The 19032-nt window shown below is 41.3% G+C and overlaps 1 protein-coding gene across 1 annotated transcript in view; it reads left to right on the top strand.

The window, feature by feature from the left end:
* CSMD2 (CUB and Sushi multiple domains 2) overlaps positions 1–19032 on the top strand; it is a 616469-nt gene that overhangs the window by 55016 nt on the left and 542421 nt on the right. Inside the window, exon 2 of the mRNA XM_064363669.1 lies at positions 12027–12243. Coding sequence (XP_064219739.1) covers positions 12027–12243 — 217 coding nt within the window. The remainder of the gene's footprint in view (positions 1–12026; positions 12244–19032) is intronic.

The following is a 19032-nucleotide window of genomic DNA, read 5'->3' as shown; positions in this document are numbered from 1 at the left end:
GTTATTATGATTCTTTTTCTTCTGGGAAGTTTAACGTGCACAGGCATCCCCATGTGGTCCCCTTTCTGCTGCTGTGCTAAACCTCACCATAGTGGACTCATTCCCCAAATGTCAGACAATGGGGCAGAAACCTAGGAGTTCTAACTGAGAAGACTGACACTTGAGGAAAGGACTACCTAAGGTGAAGTTCTTTGCCATATGATAGTGCTCTAGAAAGGGGTTTGGCTTGCTACATTGGCCACACCGCATCTATCCATCCATCATCTATGATAGGGTAGTGGTTAAGAAGACAGGATATGGCACCAGATAGCTGGGGTTGATTCTTATTTCCATTATTTATCAGCTATCTGACCTTGGGTGGATTACTTAACTTTCCTAGACCTCAGTTTCTGTATCTATAAAATGGGGAGAGTAATAGTACCCATCTCATACTGCTGTGAGGATGGAATTAATTATTATATGTACAGTGCATAAGATAGTAATTGGCACAGAAAAAAATTTCAATAATATATTATTATTATTACACTCTAAGCTCCATGAGGGAAGAAATAATGCCTGGGACACAAGTGTGTGCTTAATACTATCTTTAAAATGAGTAAATGAATGAATCAAGCATTTGCTAAGCCCTGAACTTTCATGTATCTGTTCCTGTGCTTAGCCATTATCCTGTGGACCAAAGCCATAGCTCAGGCTCTTCTCAGCTGGGGAAAATGCAATGAGAGTTCCTTGTTTTCACTCTGAAAGACCCAGACAAGAGTAGAACCAGCCTGGCAGAGGCCCCTGGCCTCAGACATACCTGGCCCTTTCTCTTTCTGCTGATCCAGGGATGTGGCATAATGAGAATCAGTAAAACAGAGATGCTTCTGATAGTCCAGGATTCCCTGTCAAAATAATAAACAACCCCTGAGTATTGTTGGCTCAGGATGATGGAAAATGAACTGCATCTGTATCACCAGGCAAGGAAAATCATGTTTAGTTCACAGTGGTGGCTTCTGTGTTAAGCATGTCCAGGAGAATCAGAGAGCCTGGAGTTAGAATTAGGAAGCTGAGTGGCATGGGATTATTCCCACAGAGCAATTGGATATGGTACAGGGACAGGCTTGCTGCTTCACCCCACCTGCCATGCATTGCTTTGTGCCTTTGTTGCACGCATCCCCAGCTTGAGAGGAAAAAGGAGACCCTGTTTTGTATCCAAGTCCCTGAGGCACAGCAACTGTGCTAAGCTCTTTTCAATAAATCCCAGGCTTTGACCGCTGGTGCTGGGTGCAGAGTGGAACCAGGACTATAGCTTTGGGAGTATGTCTCAAGATGGTGTGTGAAATATTTGCAGCCTGGCAGAGAGAAGGGTGGTAGGGTTGAGAGCCTGAGTTTTGCTTTTGTACAGATCTGGGTTTGAATCTCAGCTTTTCTGTTGCTACTTGTTTGACCCCGAACATGTTTTTAAATCTTGAAGAGCTTTAGTTTCTTCACTTGTAATATGATGGGGGCAGAGGTGTAACAGTCATTTCAAAAGGGTCATTGTAAATGTTCGGGAGATGTTAGTGAAGCACATGCATAAATGTTGGTCCCTTCTCAGACCTGTATGAAAGCACCAGTCCTTCTAGGTTTGTCTGTGCTCCTTTCTTTTCCCCTAAGATTGAACAACGTGGTCTCCTTGAACCACCTGTCACGTGGAGACAGCTAGTAAGATGGGCTATGTCTGTCTCCTACAATCCACTGTGAACTCCTTGAGGATATAGACCATATTATATGCAATCTGCCCCTCCCATCTCCCACAACTCCCTACTGCCCACTAACACCCCCACCTATATACCCTGGAACTACGCAGCCATTCTCCAGATTTGCTGAATGTGAAAGACTGAATTTGGCTTGGACCTTTGGGGTTTTTGATAGAATCCATGGGGTCCCTAACTTGGATGAGGACAGTTGCATTATTTTCACTAATCTCCTACTGAAACAGCATTTTTACCGATCACGAAGATAGGCAACAAAGCACAAGTAGTGTTAGTAGTACCTGTGAATTTGTCACTGGTAAGGTCACAGATATTTCCATAGAACATTACAGTTGTTACAATTATCTTGAAGTAGCACTTATGCTTCAAATTATAATATGTATCAGGCCTACTGCTAGATCTTATTAATAATGCATTAATAAAGGAACACTTATTAATATATGATCAATTTTCAATATATTTTAAAAACTGTGTTTCAATCTAACTGATTTCCTTTGCAATTCTATGTATTTTGTTTTACATATTTAAAGACACCATTTGAGATGTGTCACCAGGCTTCAAGGAAGGCATGACACAACAAAAGTGAAGGACTTCTAGTCATGGGGGTTCAGGGATAGGCTTCTTTGGCCTGATAATCCCCTGAAATGAATAAAAATGGTAGGAGGTTAGCTTCCTATATATATGATTCTAGAGAGTGTATTTCTAACCTTCATTAGGAACTCCAACATGGCTAAGAATTAGACCAGTGTTTCTTATCTAGGGGTGATTTTCCCCCTAGGGGACATTTGGCTATCTCTGGAGAGATTCTGGTTGTCACATTGGGAGGCGCTACTGGCATCCAGTGGGTAGAGGCCAGGGATGCTGATCCTATGTGTACAGGACAGCCTCCCACAATGAAGAATTATCCCACCCAAGATGTTGATAGTGTCAAGGTTGAGAAACCCTGGATTAGACTATTACACATCCACAGAAATCTCTCTGTTTGTTAAGACCTGTAGGAGAAAAACAGTGCACATCTTCATTAGAAACATCTGTGATAAATGTCACACCCAACACTTACTGCACGAAATAGGGAGATAGCAGGTGGCAGAGAGAGAAGAGTAACCCTGTCTGGAGACTAAAGGAGGCTCCTTAGAGGAGATGGACTGAATCTGGGGCCATGAGTTAGATTTGCTAGGTTGAGAAGGTTGCAGTTAAAGGGCGTACCAGGCAAAGGGCCAAGCCTTGCAGGTGGCAAATTCGTAGTGTGACTGAGGCACATGCTATGCAGGGGAGAGGGGCTAAAATGAAGCTCAATGACAGCATCTCTAATGACCTAGTTCTCGGCCCTTTCCTAAAGGGTCATTGCAGAAAGCCAAAGATACTGTTTGACCCCTGCCACTCTCATCAGCAGACAAGGTGCCTCTGCTAGAAGGCATGCACAGTGATGGGCCAGAGGCTGATTGTAGACTTGAGGTGTCCAGCTGGCACTCCGTGTGGCAGGTGAGACACCTTCAGCAGGCACGATGATTTATCCAGCATCTGCAGCTCCCCTCTGTGTTTCCTCTTAGGGCAGTTTCATTAATTGCATGGCTTCAACAAATCCATATCTCCAGTCCAGATTGCACTCCCAAACACCAGCCTACAGCCCTAATTGCCTTCTGGCCATCTCCGTCTGGATGTCCCACTGGCATCTCCATCTAAATTTGTCCAAAATTGACCTTATCAGTCAATAAATATTTGCAGAATTGAATTGAATTTTCCTGCCAAACTTCTCAAAAGAGTTATCTTCTTAAAATTATCATTATTTGTAGACAACATGATTGTGTACCTAAAACACCCAAGGGAACCAGCTGAGAAATTTTTAGAATTAATAAGTGTTCAGAAACCAAGCTGGATGTGAGATGAATGTATAAAAGTCAATAGGTTTCTTGTATATCAGTAAAAAACCAGTTAGAAAAAAATGAGAAAAATGGAATTCACTGGTGCAACAAAAAGTGCTTAAAATGTCTGTGAATAACCTTAACAAGATGTGACTGGCGCTTATATGAAAGAAAAGCATAACTCTTTACTGAAAGCTTAGGTGGTGTTTGTTGTGCCAGGTTCTGTACTAAGCATTTAGCAACTCAGCAGATATCACATTAATCTGTACAACTATTCTAGAAGTGGATGTTAATTTTAAAGATGTCTAAACTAAAGCTTAAAGAGTTTAAATAAGTTGCCCACACACAATGTTAAGTGGCAAACCTAAAATTTGAACCCAAAGCTTTTGTTTCCAAAACCCATGCTTTTAACCTTTTCACTAAGCCACTTCCAGAGTAAACCATAAATACAGAGATAAATGAAGTTGGTGAGTATTTTCTGAATATTAGATTAGTGCAAAAGTAATTGTGATTTTTGCTATTAACTGTAATGGCATTACATTTTGTAATGGCATAACATCACAACAGTCATGACATAACATTTTGCTGTTACTGTTAATGTCAAAAACGACAATTACCTTTGCACCAACCTAATACGAAAGATTAATTCATTTCACTCACCCATTCATTTAAAAATATAAACTGAGTGTCTACTATGGGCAAGTACTGGGCAAGGTGATGGAAATAAAATATGAAGAAAAGCTCAAGGAATTTGCTGGTAGAGACAGCCACATAAACATATCGTTATATCCCATTGACGAAGGCAATGACATTCATCATGAATGATGAACAAGGAGCTGAAGAATACTTGACAGTGTCTTGAGGGTTCCCAGAAGGCTTTCTGGAGAAGATGAGTTTGAAAATGCCTGGAGTTAGCCGAGTGAAGGAACAATCCAAGCACAGAGTGCTAGGTGGGCAGTTAATATTCATTTATTCATTCATTCAACCAACAACTATTCTGTGAGCATCTACTATGTGCCAGATTCAGGTCTGGGAGCTGGAAATATAGCAGAGAACAAAATGGCGCCCCACTCTCATGGAGGTTGCATTTTAATATGGGGAGAGATGCATTAGAAAATAAACAATAGGAAAATATATATCAGAGGTGCTAAGTGCTGTGGACAGAAATAAAGCAGGTACCTGGAAAACCTGGCTTGAGAGGCAGGTCTAATTTTACTTAGGGTGGTCTCTGAGGAGGTGATATTTGACTAGACACCTGAAATAAGTAAGTGTCATGTGGCTATTGGGGAGATGTCTTCTGGGCTGAAGCATCAGCAAATGCAAAGGTCCCAGGATGAGCATGTGATAGGTTTAGGGAGTAGCCAGGAGGCAGCATGGTAGGATCACAGGGATATGGCTGGATGACAGGGATATGGCTGGATTACAGGGATGAGAGGACAAGAGATAGATAGGAGAGGAGGTGGACAGGCATCTGGGTACATTTAAACCTTTGGGGACTGTGGTGAGGACTTTGGCTTTTATGTTGAGTGAGTTGAGAAGCCAACCAATCTTTAGTTGAGAGAAGTCTTACTCAATGTGAATAAAGGAAGACTGTTACCAGGAAAAAAGAGATAAATGTGACTTCCTAGAAAAAGTGAACATTTTAATCTACATGGGAAATATAAACAAAACAAAAAGCGCACAACCAGGTAGAAAACAGTATTTGTAACAAATACAACAAAAGATCAAAATTCTGACTCTATAAAGAGATAGTACAAATTGACAAGAAAAATAGTAAGACCTAATAGAAGATTTAAGTATATAACATTTAGAAACTTGAGTATGTCAAACATGATAAAATTAAAAGGCCAAACAACTACAAAACATGTATGTAGCACATGCGATACATAAAGGATTAATATATTACACATATATAAAATAGATAAATAGGTAAGAAATAAAAAAAAAATAAATATCACAATGAGAAATGAGCCGATATTTAATCAGATAGTCCAAAAGGAAAAAATTAAAATTATTAGAAAAAGTGAAAAGGATAATGAATCTGAGTCATAAGGAATCTCTAACTAAAATGAGATCGCATTTTTTTTGCACCTGTTAAGCACAGGCAAAACATTTCCAAATAAGACAATACACAATGTTGGCAAAGGTGCTGTGAGATAGGCATTCCTAGACATAACTATTGAGAGTTTGATGGGGGTACATTTCCTAGAAAGGATTTTGTTAACTCAGAGCCAAAGCCTCAGAATGTTCATACCCTTTGACCCAGTCAGCTTCACTTTTGGAAGTCTGTCCTGGGGAAATCATCCAAAATAAATGAATGAGCAATGGCCTGAGGAGTCTAGTTCTCTGGGATTGTTCTTGAGCCTTATGGGGGTAGCTGCATTGGCCAGAGCCTCAAGGCCTAGGTGAGAGAAGGCAGAGAGAATACAATTCTCCTGGCTAGAGAGAAATGCAAGGTGCCATCATGACGAGGGTTAGTAGCATCATTCCTATCTACAGGGCAGAACATCAGTCACTGGAAGTGAAGAACAGGTAGCCTTTTTTCTTGAAAGAAATTTAACATTTCACGAGCATGAAAGGACACTTAGCCATTTTGGCATGAGCTCCCATTCCATTAGCATTTCAATCTGGAGTGGCTGCTCTGGGTTATAACTTACTCAACTTACTAACATACATTGGTTTCAGGGAGATTTCCAAATGAGTCAGGCTTCTAACCCTTTCTAGCCATCCCTGAAAGAGGTCAGCCAGCCTAATGTGGATAGTACCTTACCTGACCCCATCTGAAACCAAAGCTGGATGCAGTTACTGCATAGGTGAACATTTGTTCTGGGACTCTGGCCATGGAAAGGCATTTTCCACTGCATCAACCAGCGTCCTGTCACCAGATCTAACTAAGGGTCCAGGTCTTATTTATAATGGAACAAAAAATCCAGAAGCAATTTAAATGTTTGACAACAGGAGAATGGCTGACTAAATTCTAGTATAACCATACATTGGCAAGTTGTGCATCCATTTAAAATGCCGTTTATGAACAGATTCAATATCTTGGGGAATGCTCATGTTATAATGTTTACTGAATTGTTACAAAAGAAAACCGAGAAATGACCTGAATGGCCATCAACAGGGGAATGGTTGAATAAATTGAGATACATCCATGGCATGGAATATTACACATTCATATAAAAAATAAGTTAGATCTGTATCTACTGACCTGGAAGGTGTCCCCAGCGTATTGTTAAGTGAGAAAGCAAGCTGCAGAAAAATGAGCTAAACTACAGTCTTATTTTTTAAACCAAATATTAAAAATTCTCCCAGAATGTGTCCATATGGTTTGCATGAGAGAGAAGAAGGTGAGGGAGGGACACATACCTGGCTGTTAACTTTGATAACTTTGGATTGGGTGGGGAGGAGGAAGGCTGGATATATATATATTTTTTATACTTGCAGTGCATATGTGCATATCTGTGCATATTACAAGTGAACATTGCCTTTTTAAATTGAAGATTGAAGAGTAACTTACTGAAAAAGTAGCACACAAAATCATACATACGGTATTATCTCAACAATGTAAAATATGCATGGAAAAAATCTCAAAAAATGAAAATATTAACAACAATTGCCTCTGGAAGGCAGAGATTATAATCAGTTTTCTCTTTTTAAATCTTGTCTGTATTTTACACAGTTTCTACAATGTAGAAGTTATTGCTTAGAATACAATGGCCTTCCACCTTCTCATCAGCCAATCTTGCCTATTACAATCTGGCCTATTACAATCTGGCCTCTGTCCACCTTGCCACCCTCCCACCTACCTTTGCTGAAATTGATGTATCCATTCAGCAAATACTTATTGAATTCTAGACACTAGGGATGCAGCAGGGACAAGGTCAAAGCTCCAGCTCTCTGCATTGCTTCCAGAGGGACTATTTAGACACCAGACTGAGTGACCTCATTCAAGACACTCATCTTAGTCCCTCTGTGCTGTTCACCACATTGAGTCACCCTCTCCCACATGGGAGTGCTCTCTGGATCCTCTCCTGCTATTCTACCCGTTCCCCACTCTGTCACCTTTTCTGTCTCCTTATGTGGGAGATGTTCCCAGAGGCTCTGTTCTGAGCTCCTTCACTTCTTTCTCTATAGCAGAAGATGCCATTCCTGCCCAGATTTTTAATCAGAATCTCCAGTCCTTGGCAGGTCTGAGCCGAGGCGGAGGCCTGGGATGCTGGCGGTGGTGGTGAATGTTGATATTTCATTGGTCATCCACACCATGAACAGGGGAGGCCCTTAAGATGTGTCCCCTGTGGCATCTATACTTCAGAATCACTCTGTGTATCCCTCTAGCATGATACTGTCCAATGACTGGATTTACTTATTTCTAGTCTATGATTCAGTTCCCCATGACTTGTCACAGGGTCTATCCTAGAGGAATGAATGAATGAATGAATGAATGGCATGATGCAATAACATAACCAGGCAGGTTTTTGGGACAGGAGTGAAGTAAATTCTGGTACCTGTATCAGTGAGGGGAAGTTCAAGGATGTGTACTCAGGGCTCCTTTGAAAGTTATGGAGATAGAGGCTTTATTTCATTATCATGTGGATGGATATTTTTCTGGCTTCTGGGCCATTTATGTCTTCTTCTGTGAACTAATTTGCTCAGATCCTGTCCAATTATTACTAGTAGTACTTTCCCCCCTAAGTATTAGTAATAGTTCTTTCTATATTCAGGATGTCACTTTTCTCCTAACATTTTTTATGCTTTCTGATATTGTTTCTATTGTTGACATATACATACTTTTCATATAAAACTATCAATCTTGCAGTATCTTCCACAGCTATTGTGCTAAAAATCACAGTCAGATAATTATTTATCTAGGTTTTCTTCTAATTATTCTATGACTTTATTTTTTTTAACATGTAACTCTTTGATCTATCTGGAAGGTATTTTGGTACATAGTGTGAGTCGAGGAGATAACTTAATTCTTTTCCCAAACAGTTAATTAGTTGGCCTGGCAAAAGTCTTTTTCTTTCTCATTTTTAAAAAAATATTGCCTGATACATATTTTATGTGCATTAAAGCCATTCTTGCAATACCATTTCATGTCCTACCTGTCTGCTCCTGGACCACCCCCACGATATTTTTATGAGTGATTTTTGATGCTGTCTAGTGTCTTGTGGAATGAGACTGCTAAAGTTACTATCTTTTCTTAAAAAATCCATCGTGGCAATCTATTTTTCCAGTTAAACTTAGGTATCATTTTACCAAATTTAAAACAGGTTATTGGGCTTTTCATCCAAATTGCATTAAACTTATAAATTAACTTTTCTATAACTTTTCAAGAGGTTAATATCATAAATTAACCTTTCTGAATCCACTCAAGATTCTGCTATGTCTCTCCAATTATTCAAATGTTTTATCCCTCTGTAAAAGTGATTTTCATATGATGCCTGCAGATTTCTTGTTAAGTTTATTTATATGTATTATATGCATTTTGTATTGACCATAAACAAGATCTTTTTTATTTATGTTTTATCTGTCATTGGCATATAAGAATGTTAATGATTTTTGTATTTTATTTTGTATTTGACTAGTTTACTAAAATTTCATATTATCTCTAATAGCTTTCTAATGAATTCTCCTAGGTTTTCTAGGTATATTAATGTATCATCTACAAACCATAATTTTGCTTCTTCTTTTCTCATTTCCTTTTCTTGTGTCGCATGGGTTAGCTCTTCCAATAAGCCGTGAAATCCCAGAGGTGATGGTGGCATCTCTGTCTTGTTCCTGATCTTAAACAGGTGTTTCACCATAAGTACAGTGTAGGGCATTGTTCTAAAATAGATACTTGATCATGGCAAGGAAATATTCTTTTTCCTAGTTTTGAATGCTTATTTTAACCAGGGTTACATACCCAGTTTTTTGAAATGCCTATTTAGCATTTATTCAGAAGACCTTAACTTTTTTTTTCTCATTTAATGGGATACTTTGTGTTAAGAGATTTCTTAATATTAAAGTCCTTTAGAGATTAACTGTCCTTTGTCAGTTAATCCCTAAAACAGGCTTTAAAAAATTAATGTCAAGTCAATTTATTAGCATCATGGTGAAGAAAATGGATTCAAAGTGAACTGCTTATGTTTGAGTCCCACATTTGTGTAATAGTGATTTGGGCCCCATTCCTTAATTTCTTTCTGCCTTAGTTCTTCATCTGTAAAATGGAGGTGATATTAATAGTATCTACCTTATAGGGCTGTTGTGAGGATTAGACAATTCAATATAGGTAAAGTTTTTAGGAGAGTGTCTAGCCAAATGCTAAATAAATACAATCAATATATTAAATTATTGAGAACTTACTACATGCCTGATACTGAGCTTGGGACATGGATTCAAAGGTGGGCAAACTCATATGTGGCCTCTGCTCTTATGAAGCACTCAACCTGGTGAGAAGACAGATACTTGTGAAATAATCATATGCAAGCATGGAGATTTAATTTTATAGTAAGTGCCAGTAAGAAGTTACGGTGTCACGACAGCATGTTGCAGGGGGCTTGACCTGATCGAGGAAGGACACTAGGCTGGGATCTGAAAGATGGGTATGCTAAGAAGGGAGGAAAGAGTTGTAGGCAGAGAACAGCACATGCAAATGTCCTGTGGCTCTGCAGTACAAGAGTGTGGCAGGTACAAAGGACTGAAACAGGCAGGATTTGGTTGGAAAGCTGGTGGATAGGAAACTGGGCGGTCACTAAGGGCCAGGCCATGTAGAGACCCTTGTATACTTTAAATGTTTTTTTCCTTATTAAAGAGCAAGGAGGAGCCGTTGAACATTTGGGGCAGTTGGGAGGTTGGGATGACCTCACCACCTTCTGTCTACAGTGTGAAGAACAGATTGGCAAGGACCAGAGTAAACGTGGCTGACCAGTTAGAATTTATTATGGGAGTTCAGGAATGAGCTTGGTGTGGGGTAGGGGCAGGTGGAGTTAGAGATAGAGTGGTAGATTAGCCATGGAGTTGTGAAGAAGAGGAAGTTTCTAGGTGGGCCTTACTTAGATAAAGAGTTGGAGGCACGATTCCATTCATTGAGTTGGGGGTGGGCAACAGGAGAGGACAGAGTGGGTGGAGGGACATTGAGAGCATCCCAAAGGGGTGATGGGCCTGGAGCACAGAGGGAAGGCTGGCCTGGATGGCGACGTTGCGAGTAACCAATGCACAAGTGGGAAGTCCTCCAAATTAGAGAGAGGAGGAGAGGCCTTGGCACGGAGCCTGAAAGGAGACAGAGAAAGAGCAGGGGCAGGAAAGGAGTATGGTGTTGTGGGAGGAAGCTCAGGGCATTGCTGCTCAACATATGGTCCCATACAGGGCATCATCACATCACCAGAGAGCAAGGTGGAAAGGCAGTCTCTTCAGTCCCACCCCGGTGTCCATCTGAATCTCCATTTGAGACAGATCCCAGGTGATGGGTGTACATAGAGGTCTGAGACCCTCTGGCCCAGAGGAGTGTTTCCAGAAGGAGGGTGAGCAACAGCATCAGAGGCACTGAGCAGTCAGCTAAGAAGATGATGGAAAAATAGCCACTGAGCCCATAGGTAGTAGACCTGTTTGGGTGGATCGATGGGAACAGAAGGCAGAATTGACAGGATTGGAGAGTGAGTGGGAAGTAAGAAAATGGAGACAGAAAGTATAGACAGATTGTGTTTTCTATAAATTTGAGTGTGAAGAAGAAGAGAGAGATAAGGCTGGAGGGAGATGAGGAGTGGGGTGTGGAATTGTTTTCTTAATGATAGAGTCTTGAGCACATTAAAATGAGAAGGTACTAGTGGAGAGGAAATGACTGAACACACATAAGAGAGAAACAGAATGCTATACTGTTCTTGAAGAGTAGGGAAGAGTCGAGACTCTTGGAAAGAGTCCATTTAGATGGAGGAAGAGGTGGCTCCTCTGTAGCAGGAATGAAGACAGCATGCGGTAGGCTAGAAGGGTTTGGAATTGGGAAGACAAGGGAATCCTTAGTAATGGCTTTTATTTTCTATGCAGAGTGAGGGAGAGGAATTAGCTGAGAGCCAGGAGGCTGTGGACAATGGAGGTTTGAAACTGTCGTTCTGACATTTCATGTTGTAGAGGGGGAGAATCTGAGTTCAGCCTGGTATTGGTTGCTTTGTAGTTCAGACTCTCTAAGCCTTAATTTTCTACTGCATAGAGTTGCTCTAAGCCTTGAATAAAATGCTACACAATTTATCACCTGGTCAGTGCACGGCACACAGCAAGCCCACAGTCAATGTTAGTCACCCTTTGTACCTCCCTCAGTGCCAAACACAGGCCTGGCTCTTGAGACGCACTTGGAAAAATGGGTTGATCGTTCGCTAACACATGGCATCTGACACTCTGGAAGCTTCTAGAAGTTATTCTGGCTGTTCTGACCTGCTCTGTTTCTCTTTCCCAGGCCAGAACTGCACATTCCAACTGCACGGTCCCAATGGGACAGTTGAGAGCCCAGGGTTCCCATATGGCTACCCCAATTATGCCAACTGCACGTGGACCATCACCGCAGAAGAGCAGCACAGGATCCAGCTTGTGTTCCAGTCCTTTGCCCTGGAAGAGGACTTTGATGTCCTGTCGGTGTTTGATGGTCCACCGCAGCCAGAGAATCTGCGAACGAGGTACCATGCTGCCCACCTTCCCTGTAGCAAACAGCTGGGATCTGAGCCAAGTTCACTAAGAGGAAGAACTTTCTCAAGTGAAAAGTTTATGGTCATCAACAAAGGCTGTTTTCACAATATGCTCCCTCAATGCCTCTGGTTTCCCAATTCATGTCTCTTGCTTAGAGGTTTCCAGTTGGGAGGATTGATGAGTAGGACATTTGGGAAAACGAGAGAGAAAACATAAGAGGGTTTGAGACAAATTCAACTCTTTCTATAGAAAATGATTTTTCATGCATAGGTGTATTATTTGTACACACAGAAATATAAGTTGGAACCAAGAGCTATGGGTGTTGAAGTGAATATGGCTTGCATCATAGTATTTGAAACCACCAATACTTTGCTGGAATTCGCTTTGCATTTGCAAGGCCTTGGTTATACATGTAGAATCTTGAATTTGGGGGCATTCCCACCCTCTTAACCCCCATCCCAGTGATGGAAGAGAAACACATGGAGAGAGTGAGATGGCTTCCTGTACCCCTGAGCTGCCCCCCAAGGGGGAGAGCTCATAGGAGGAAGATGGGAGGAAGGCTTCCACCCTCTGCAGAAAGGGTAGACTTTTCTGGAGCAAAGGTGAAGACCCCAGGGTCATAACTCTCCAAGTGACCTGGAGGCCAGCCAGGCTCTCTCACAAGCCTTGTCCAGGTCAGGTCAGCCAGGCTTCCTGGCTCCTCAGGAAGTCAAAGGGTTAATGTCTTACCCACCAAGCCCTGGGGAGCCAGAGGTGCTAATTGCTTCTAATGACATGATGCACTAATGAGTGGTTGCCAGCCAAGTGCTTAACCTCAAAGCTTTGTTTAAGATGCATCTCAGCCCTTGGCTTCCAAGTTCCTGCAGCAGGGTCACACACACATTTATGGCATAGTCTTCAGCCCTCTTCTCTTTCCTCTTAGGACAGAAATGAGTCTGGGAGCCTGCAGCAGAGGTGGGGGTGGGGGTGCATCTGAGGTTCCCCTCCTCCACCCCTCCTGTAGTTTCTCCAGGAAAAGACTGGGCTGATCATCTTCCCTTGAGGTTCAGCAGGGTTCTGTGAAACATTCGTAAAGGGCTAGAGTCCTCTTCACTCATTCATTCCACAAATATTTTATGAGTGCCTGTTATGTCTTGACACTGGCCTGGATGCTGGGGTATAGCAGTGAGAAAAACCACTGCCTTCATGGTGGTTACGTGCTAATGGGGAGACAGGCACAGAAATACATAACATGTCTGGTGCTGTGAAGACAAAGCACACAGGGTAAGAAGGTGATGGCAGGAGTGCTGGGTTTTATAGGGTGGTCAGGGAAGGTCTTTCAGAGGAAAAGAGAGCTATGAACAGAGAGCTGAATATCAAGTATGGTGTGGTATTCTGTGTAGGCATCTGGGGAAAGCTTCTAGGCTAAGAGCACAGGAAATGTAAAGGGTATAGGACCACCCTTTGGAGGATGGTCTTGCTGCGGCACAGTCCACTCAGGCCAAACCAGCCATGTTGACGAGGAAGACTTGCAGTTTTGGAATCCTCATTCTAGGTCATCCCAGGTGTTGTCTTTATGCTCTGCTAGTTTGAATTCATCTCACAAGCAGAGGAGGGTATGCAGCAGGCTAGTGGCTAGAGGCTAGAGCAGAGCCAATGGGTAGGAGTTCTGGAAGGGGAAAGGTGAGGCTGGGAGGTGGTAGAAGGTGGTAGATCCTGCAGGGCCTCATAGGCCATGCAGGGACTTTGGCCTTGATCCTGAGGCACAGAAAACTCTTGGAGGGTTCTGAGCAGAGGAGGGACCCTCTGTGAACGGCCTTTGCCATTGTGGGGAAAATGGAGTGGAAGGGGTGAGGCTGGAGACTGCTGCTCAGGTCAGAGAAGAAGGAGGCTGGGGCTCTCCTGGAAGTGGGGACATGATGAGAAATGGTCAGCTCTGTGCTGTATTCCAAACACAGAGTGGACAGGATTTGTCGTTGCATTGGGTGTGGACTATGGGAGAAAAGGAGATGAGGATGATTCCAGTCTCCTGGGCCTTAATGATCATAGGAAGAAGTAGTGTTTCCTGAGATGGGGGTAGATAAAGGAGGAGCTGGAAGTTAAGATTCAGTTTGGACATATAAAATTTTAGATGTCTATTAGATATCTATTAGATATCCAGATGGAGGCATTGAACATGCACTTGAATATGTGGGTTTTGAGTTCAAGGGCATTAGGGCTAGAGATACAAAATTGGGAGACTGGGACTGGATGGTGCCTAAAACATAAGACTAGATGTGGTTCACAAGAGGACCAGTCTTCTCCATCAGATTTTGAGCTCAGGTGACACCATCTATGAGACAACCGTGTGAACTTTTGATCAATGTTGAATGCATGTTTGAAAGATAGAAAGTCAGATCAGACCACTGGGGCACTGATTGAGGTGTGGACAGCTGGAGGCAAATTCTCCAATTCTGCCTGCTGGAGTTATTTAAGCTTGTTCTGCTCTTAAGGTAGGGACCCTGCATACGTGGTCAAGTCTTTTTCTGACACTTGGGTTTTTTGACTATGAGAAGTGTGGAAGACTCAGCAGAATGCAGAATGGAGACTGGTTTGGCCTGTGTTCTAGCATGGAAGGGTGGGAATTTCCATCACCTAGAGAGTGGTCCTGGCAGGGGAGGCTTCCTCTTGTCCTTAGGATGCAGAAGGATTGATGTGTTCCCAGCCACAGCACAGTGTTCTTAGCCAACCAGCCATGATGATGAGGCTCTGAGGTTGAACCTTCATTAGGTTGTCCCTGTTAGTGTCCCCTCGTCGCTGTCATATTTATGATCTGCTTATTCTAATTCATTTCACAAGGTCAAACAGGTTTAGCAAAGGGGAAGGACTAGAAGGAGACCACTGCTTTTTAGCACCCTGGAACCAGAGGCGCTCACACCTTGGAGGATGATAGGAGGGGAAATGACCCTAGAGGACTTCCAGGTAACACTGGAAGATGCTGTCCTTGATACTGGAATGGTGCTGCTCTGGGGATAAGAAGAGGCAGCAGCAAGTGTGCTTGGTGGCGACTCTTGGGTCTTTGTGATTTTTTTTTTTTTTTAATGTTCTTGCATGGTTTTTAGTCTAATCAGATTTTCTTCTTATTCATGAATCAGTTTTTGTCTGTGTGTTAGTTCAGGGACTCGCCAACAAAATCACCTATTTTATTGAGAATGTCAGGGCTGTTAGCCTAGGATTGTACAGTTTTCCCACTCAGCCTTTCTTTCTCCGTGGTGTCTGGGTCACATCCCTTTCTCACATCTGCTCCTGTGCATTTCTTGCTTTCTTTTTTTTCTTTCACTCAATTAGTCTTGCCAGAAGTTTGCCTGTTTTATTGGTCTTTTTAAAGTTTCAATGCTAGGGCGATCCATTTTATTCTCTATTATCTAAATTATTGATTTCCGCTTTTATCTTTATCCATCCTTTTCTCTCACTTTCCTTAGGCTAATATTGCTCTTTTGCTGATTTTGTAAATTAAATTAGTTTTATTATTTCTTGTTTGATAATAAAAACATTAAGAGGCATTTTCCCCTAAGCACAGCTTTGACCGTATTCCATAAATTTTTATAGTTAGTTGTTATTTTAGAAAGAGTTTCCAATTGCAGTTTTGTTCTTTCTTTGACTCTAGGGTTTTCCCCTGAAATTTTCAAGTAATATTTGTTTATACTTTAGAAATTATTATCTAGCTTTATTTCATTATGATTAGATTATGATTTCTACTTTGGAGAATTTGTTGACTTTTTTCCCTCTGTATAAGATAATTTTTTTTTTGTCAGGGTTCTATGAGGAAAGATATTCTGTGGATGAAGGGTGAAAAAATTATGTTATTAATATCAATTTTTCTAATTTCGTATCTATTGCCTAACTGATATTTGCCTAGATAGGCAATGTATTGCTCTCACATCCTCACTGTAGCTTATGTCAATTTCTCCTTTTATTTCTAAGTTTTTATTTTATATACTGTTATTCTATACTCTTCAGCACATCCATATTGTTAAACATTAGGTCTTCAGAGTGAATTTTATGTATATATATATATATTTTCCCAATATAAAAATTGTAGTTATTCCCTATTCCCTACTTTTTTTCTTTTTTTGCTTTAAATTCTACTTTGATACCAATATTATACCCTTTTTCTTTCAGGTTTGCATTGATTGGGTCCATCTTTACCAATTTCTCTATTTTTAATATGTCTATGTCATTGTGTTAGGAATAGCTCTTAGCACAACATACACAGTAGCTGAATTTTTTTAAAATCTTGACTGAGAGTCACTATCCTTTAACAGGAAAGTATAGTTCACTTATATTTTTTGGTAATAAGTGATATGTTTGCTCTTCTGTGATACTTAATGCTTTCTATTATTTTTAAACTTCCTTACTGTTACTTCCCTTTATCTGTCTTCTAGTGTAAGTTTTCTTTGTTTTTTTTTTTCTGTGATTTTTATTCTATTAGTGGTTAAAGTTACTTCTTTAGAACATGTTTTAAGCTGTATTTTTCTGATCATTTTTATGAGAATTTAGGGGGTCAGGGAAGGCAGAGTTGAACATGTTGTCTTGCCTCTTCATCTTGACATAGAAAATTTTTAAATAAAAGTTTTATTCTTACACTTTGGGAGGCCAAGGCGGGTGGATCACGAGGTCAAGAGATTGAGACCATCCTGGTTAACATGGTGAAACCCCGCCTCTACTAAAAATACAAAAAATTATCTGGGCATGGTGGCATGTGCCTGTAATTCCAGCTACTCAGGAGGCTGAGGCAGGAGAATTGCCTGAACCCAGGAGGTGGAGATTGCGGTGAGCCGAGATCGCGCTATTGCACTCCAGCCTGGGTAACAAGAGCAAAACTCCGTCTCAAAAAAAAAAAAAAAAAAAAAAGTTTTTTTCTTTTTGATGCTATCACAAATGGGTTTTTTAAAAAATTGTTTTTGGAGTAGCCATTATTAATATATAGAAATAAATTAATTTTTGTAAATTGAACTTGTATCTTGTGATCTTGCTGAATTTGTTGTTAGTTCAGTTTGTTTAAATAAGTTAATAAAAGTTTTAATTCTTCCTTTCCAATTGGGATACCTCTCATTTCTTGTTTTCCCTGACTATACTGTCTAGAACCTCCAGTATAATATTGAATAGAAGTGGTCAGAGTGGCTAGCCTTGATTTATTCCTGATGTTAGGAGAAAAACATTCTGTCTTTTAGAATTAAGTATGATGTTATCTGTAGGTGTTTTGTGGATACCCTTCTAATAATGGTTTTTAAGCAGAGGATTTCAGCATGATTTGGCTGCAGCATGGAAAATGTATTAGGGTGGAAGGCGGACTGGCAACCATAGGGTAAGGTAAGAGACAGCAGTAGCCCGTACTAAAGCAATGAAGGGTAAAGATAGTGTGGACGGGTATGATGCTGTGTAAAAGAGCTGTCCCCAGAGTTAGTAGTGGATGTATAGGGCAGTGGAGTGGGAGTAAGAAAAAGAAGGGAATGGAGGATGACTCTGCAGTGTCTGCCTTGGAAATGGGAAACAAACCAGGTCAGTCTGCCGTGAATTCCAGTCTCTAGTAAAAAGCGTTCTCAGGGCCTACCAGGATATTTGCTACACTGACATTTTTCTTCAGTTGTCTGGTAGATAGAGCAGGTAGGTCACCTCCTCTCTCAGTGCTTACCTGTGAGTCAGAAAGCTACAGTGAGAACAGATCTAGATTTATACCTAGCTAGGCTCTACATTTATTAAGCTATGACCTCATGCAAGGTTTGGCTTCTCTGAGCCTTGTCTATAAAATGGAGGTGACAGTTCCCTGCCTTACAGGGTTGTTGTATGTGAGCCACCTGCTACAGATGCTTACGTGGTCCAGAAACATTGTTTACATCCTTTCCTGCCCTTCTGTTCTTAGGACCCAGGAACTCTGACCTTTCCAGAGGGTTTTGGTGCCTGTGCTGACACTTCATCTGTGGTCCACTCATCAGACTTTTTAGACTGGGAATTTCATGTGTGGTAGAAAGACACTGAAGGAGGCACTGAGCTCAGGAACAGTCGTTGTTTGTGTATGTATCGTGTGTGTATGTAATGTGTATGTATCGTGGCATTATTGATCCCACGATAGCCCGCTCTCCTCTCTTTTCCCACATAGACAGCAGGACCAGATCACCAAGAGGCATGCAGCAGATTGAATCACCTGGGGGATTTCTGTGTTTATTGTCTAAAACTTAATGAGCTGGGCTCGGTGGCATCCACCTGTAGTCCCAGCTATTACTTGGGAGGCTGAGGCAAGAGAATTGTTTGAACCCAGGAATTCAAGACTCACATGGGCAACACAGTAAAACCCAGTCTCAGAAAAATAAAATATAAAAACTTCATGGGTACAAGTTTTGCAATTACTGCCTTCACTGCATTTATTTTTTATTTTTTTAATTTTCACTGCATTTTTAAAATGTATTTTATTTTAGATTAGAAGGTTACATGTGCTGGTTCTTAACATGGATACATTGCATGATGGTGAGGTTTGGGCTTCTAATTGTACCCATCACCCAAACAGTGAGCATTGTACACAATAGTTTTTCAGCCCTCACCCCCTCCCAGCCTCCTCCCTTTTTAAGTCCCTTCACTGCATTTTTTTTTTTTTTTTTTTTGAGACGGAGTTTCGCTCTTGTTACCCAAGCTGGAGTGCAATGGCGTGATCTCGGCTCACTGCAACCTCCGCCTCCTAGGTTCAGGCAATTCTCCTGCCTCAGCCTCCTGAGTAGCTGGGATTACAGGCGTGCGCTACCATGCCCAGCTAATTTTTTGTATTT

The sequence above is a fragment of the Aotus nancymaae genome, unplaced genomic scaffold (assembly GCF_030222135.1).
Source record: "Aotus nancymaae isolate 86718 unplaced genomic scaffold, 86718_ANA_hifiasm-v0.15.2.pri h1tg000053l, whole genome shotgun sequence".
NCBI lineage: Eukaryota > Metazoa > Chordata > Mammalia > Primates > Aotidae > Aotus > Aotus nancymaae.
This window is presented reverse-complemented; position numbering and strand designations above follow the sequence as displayed.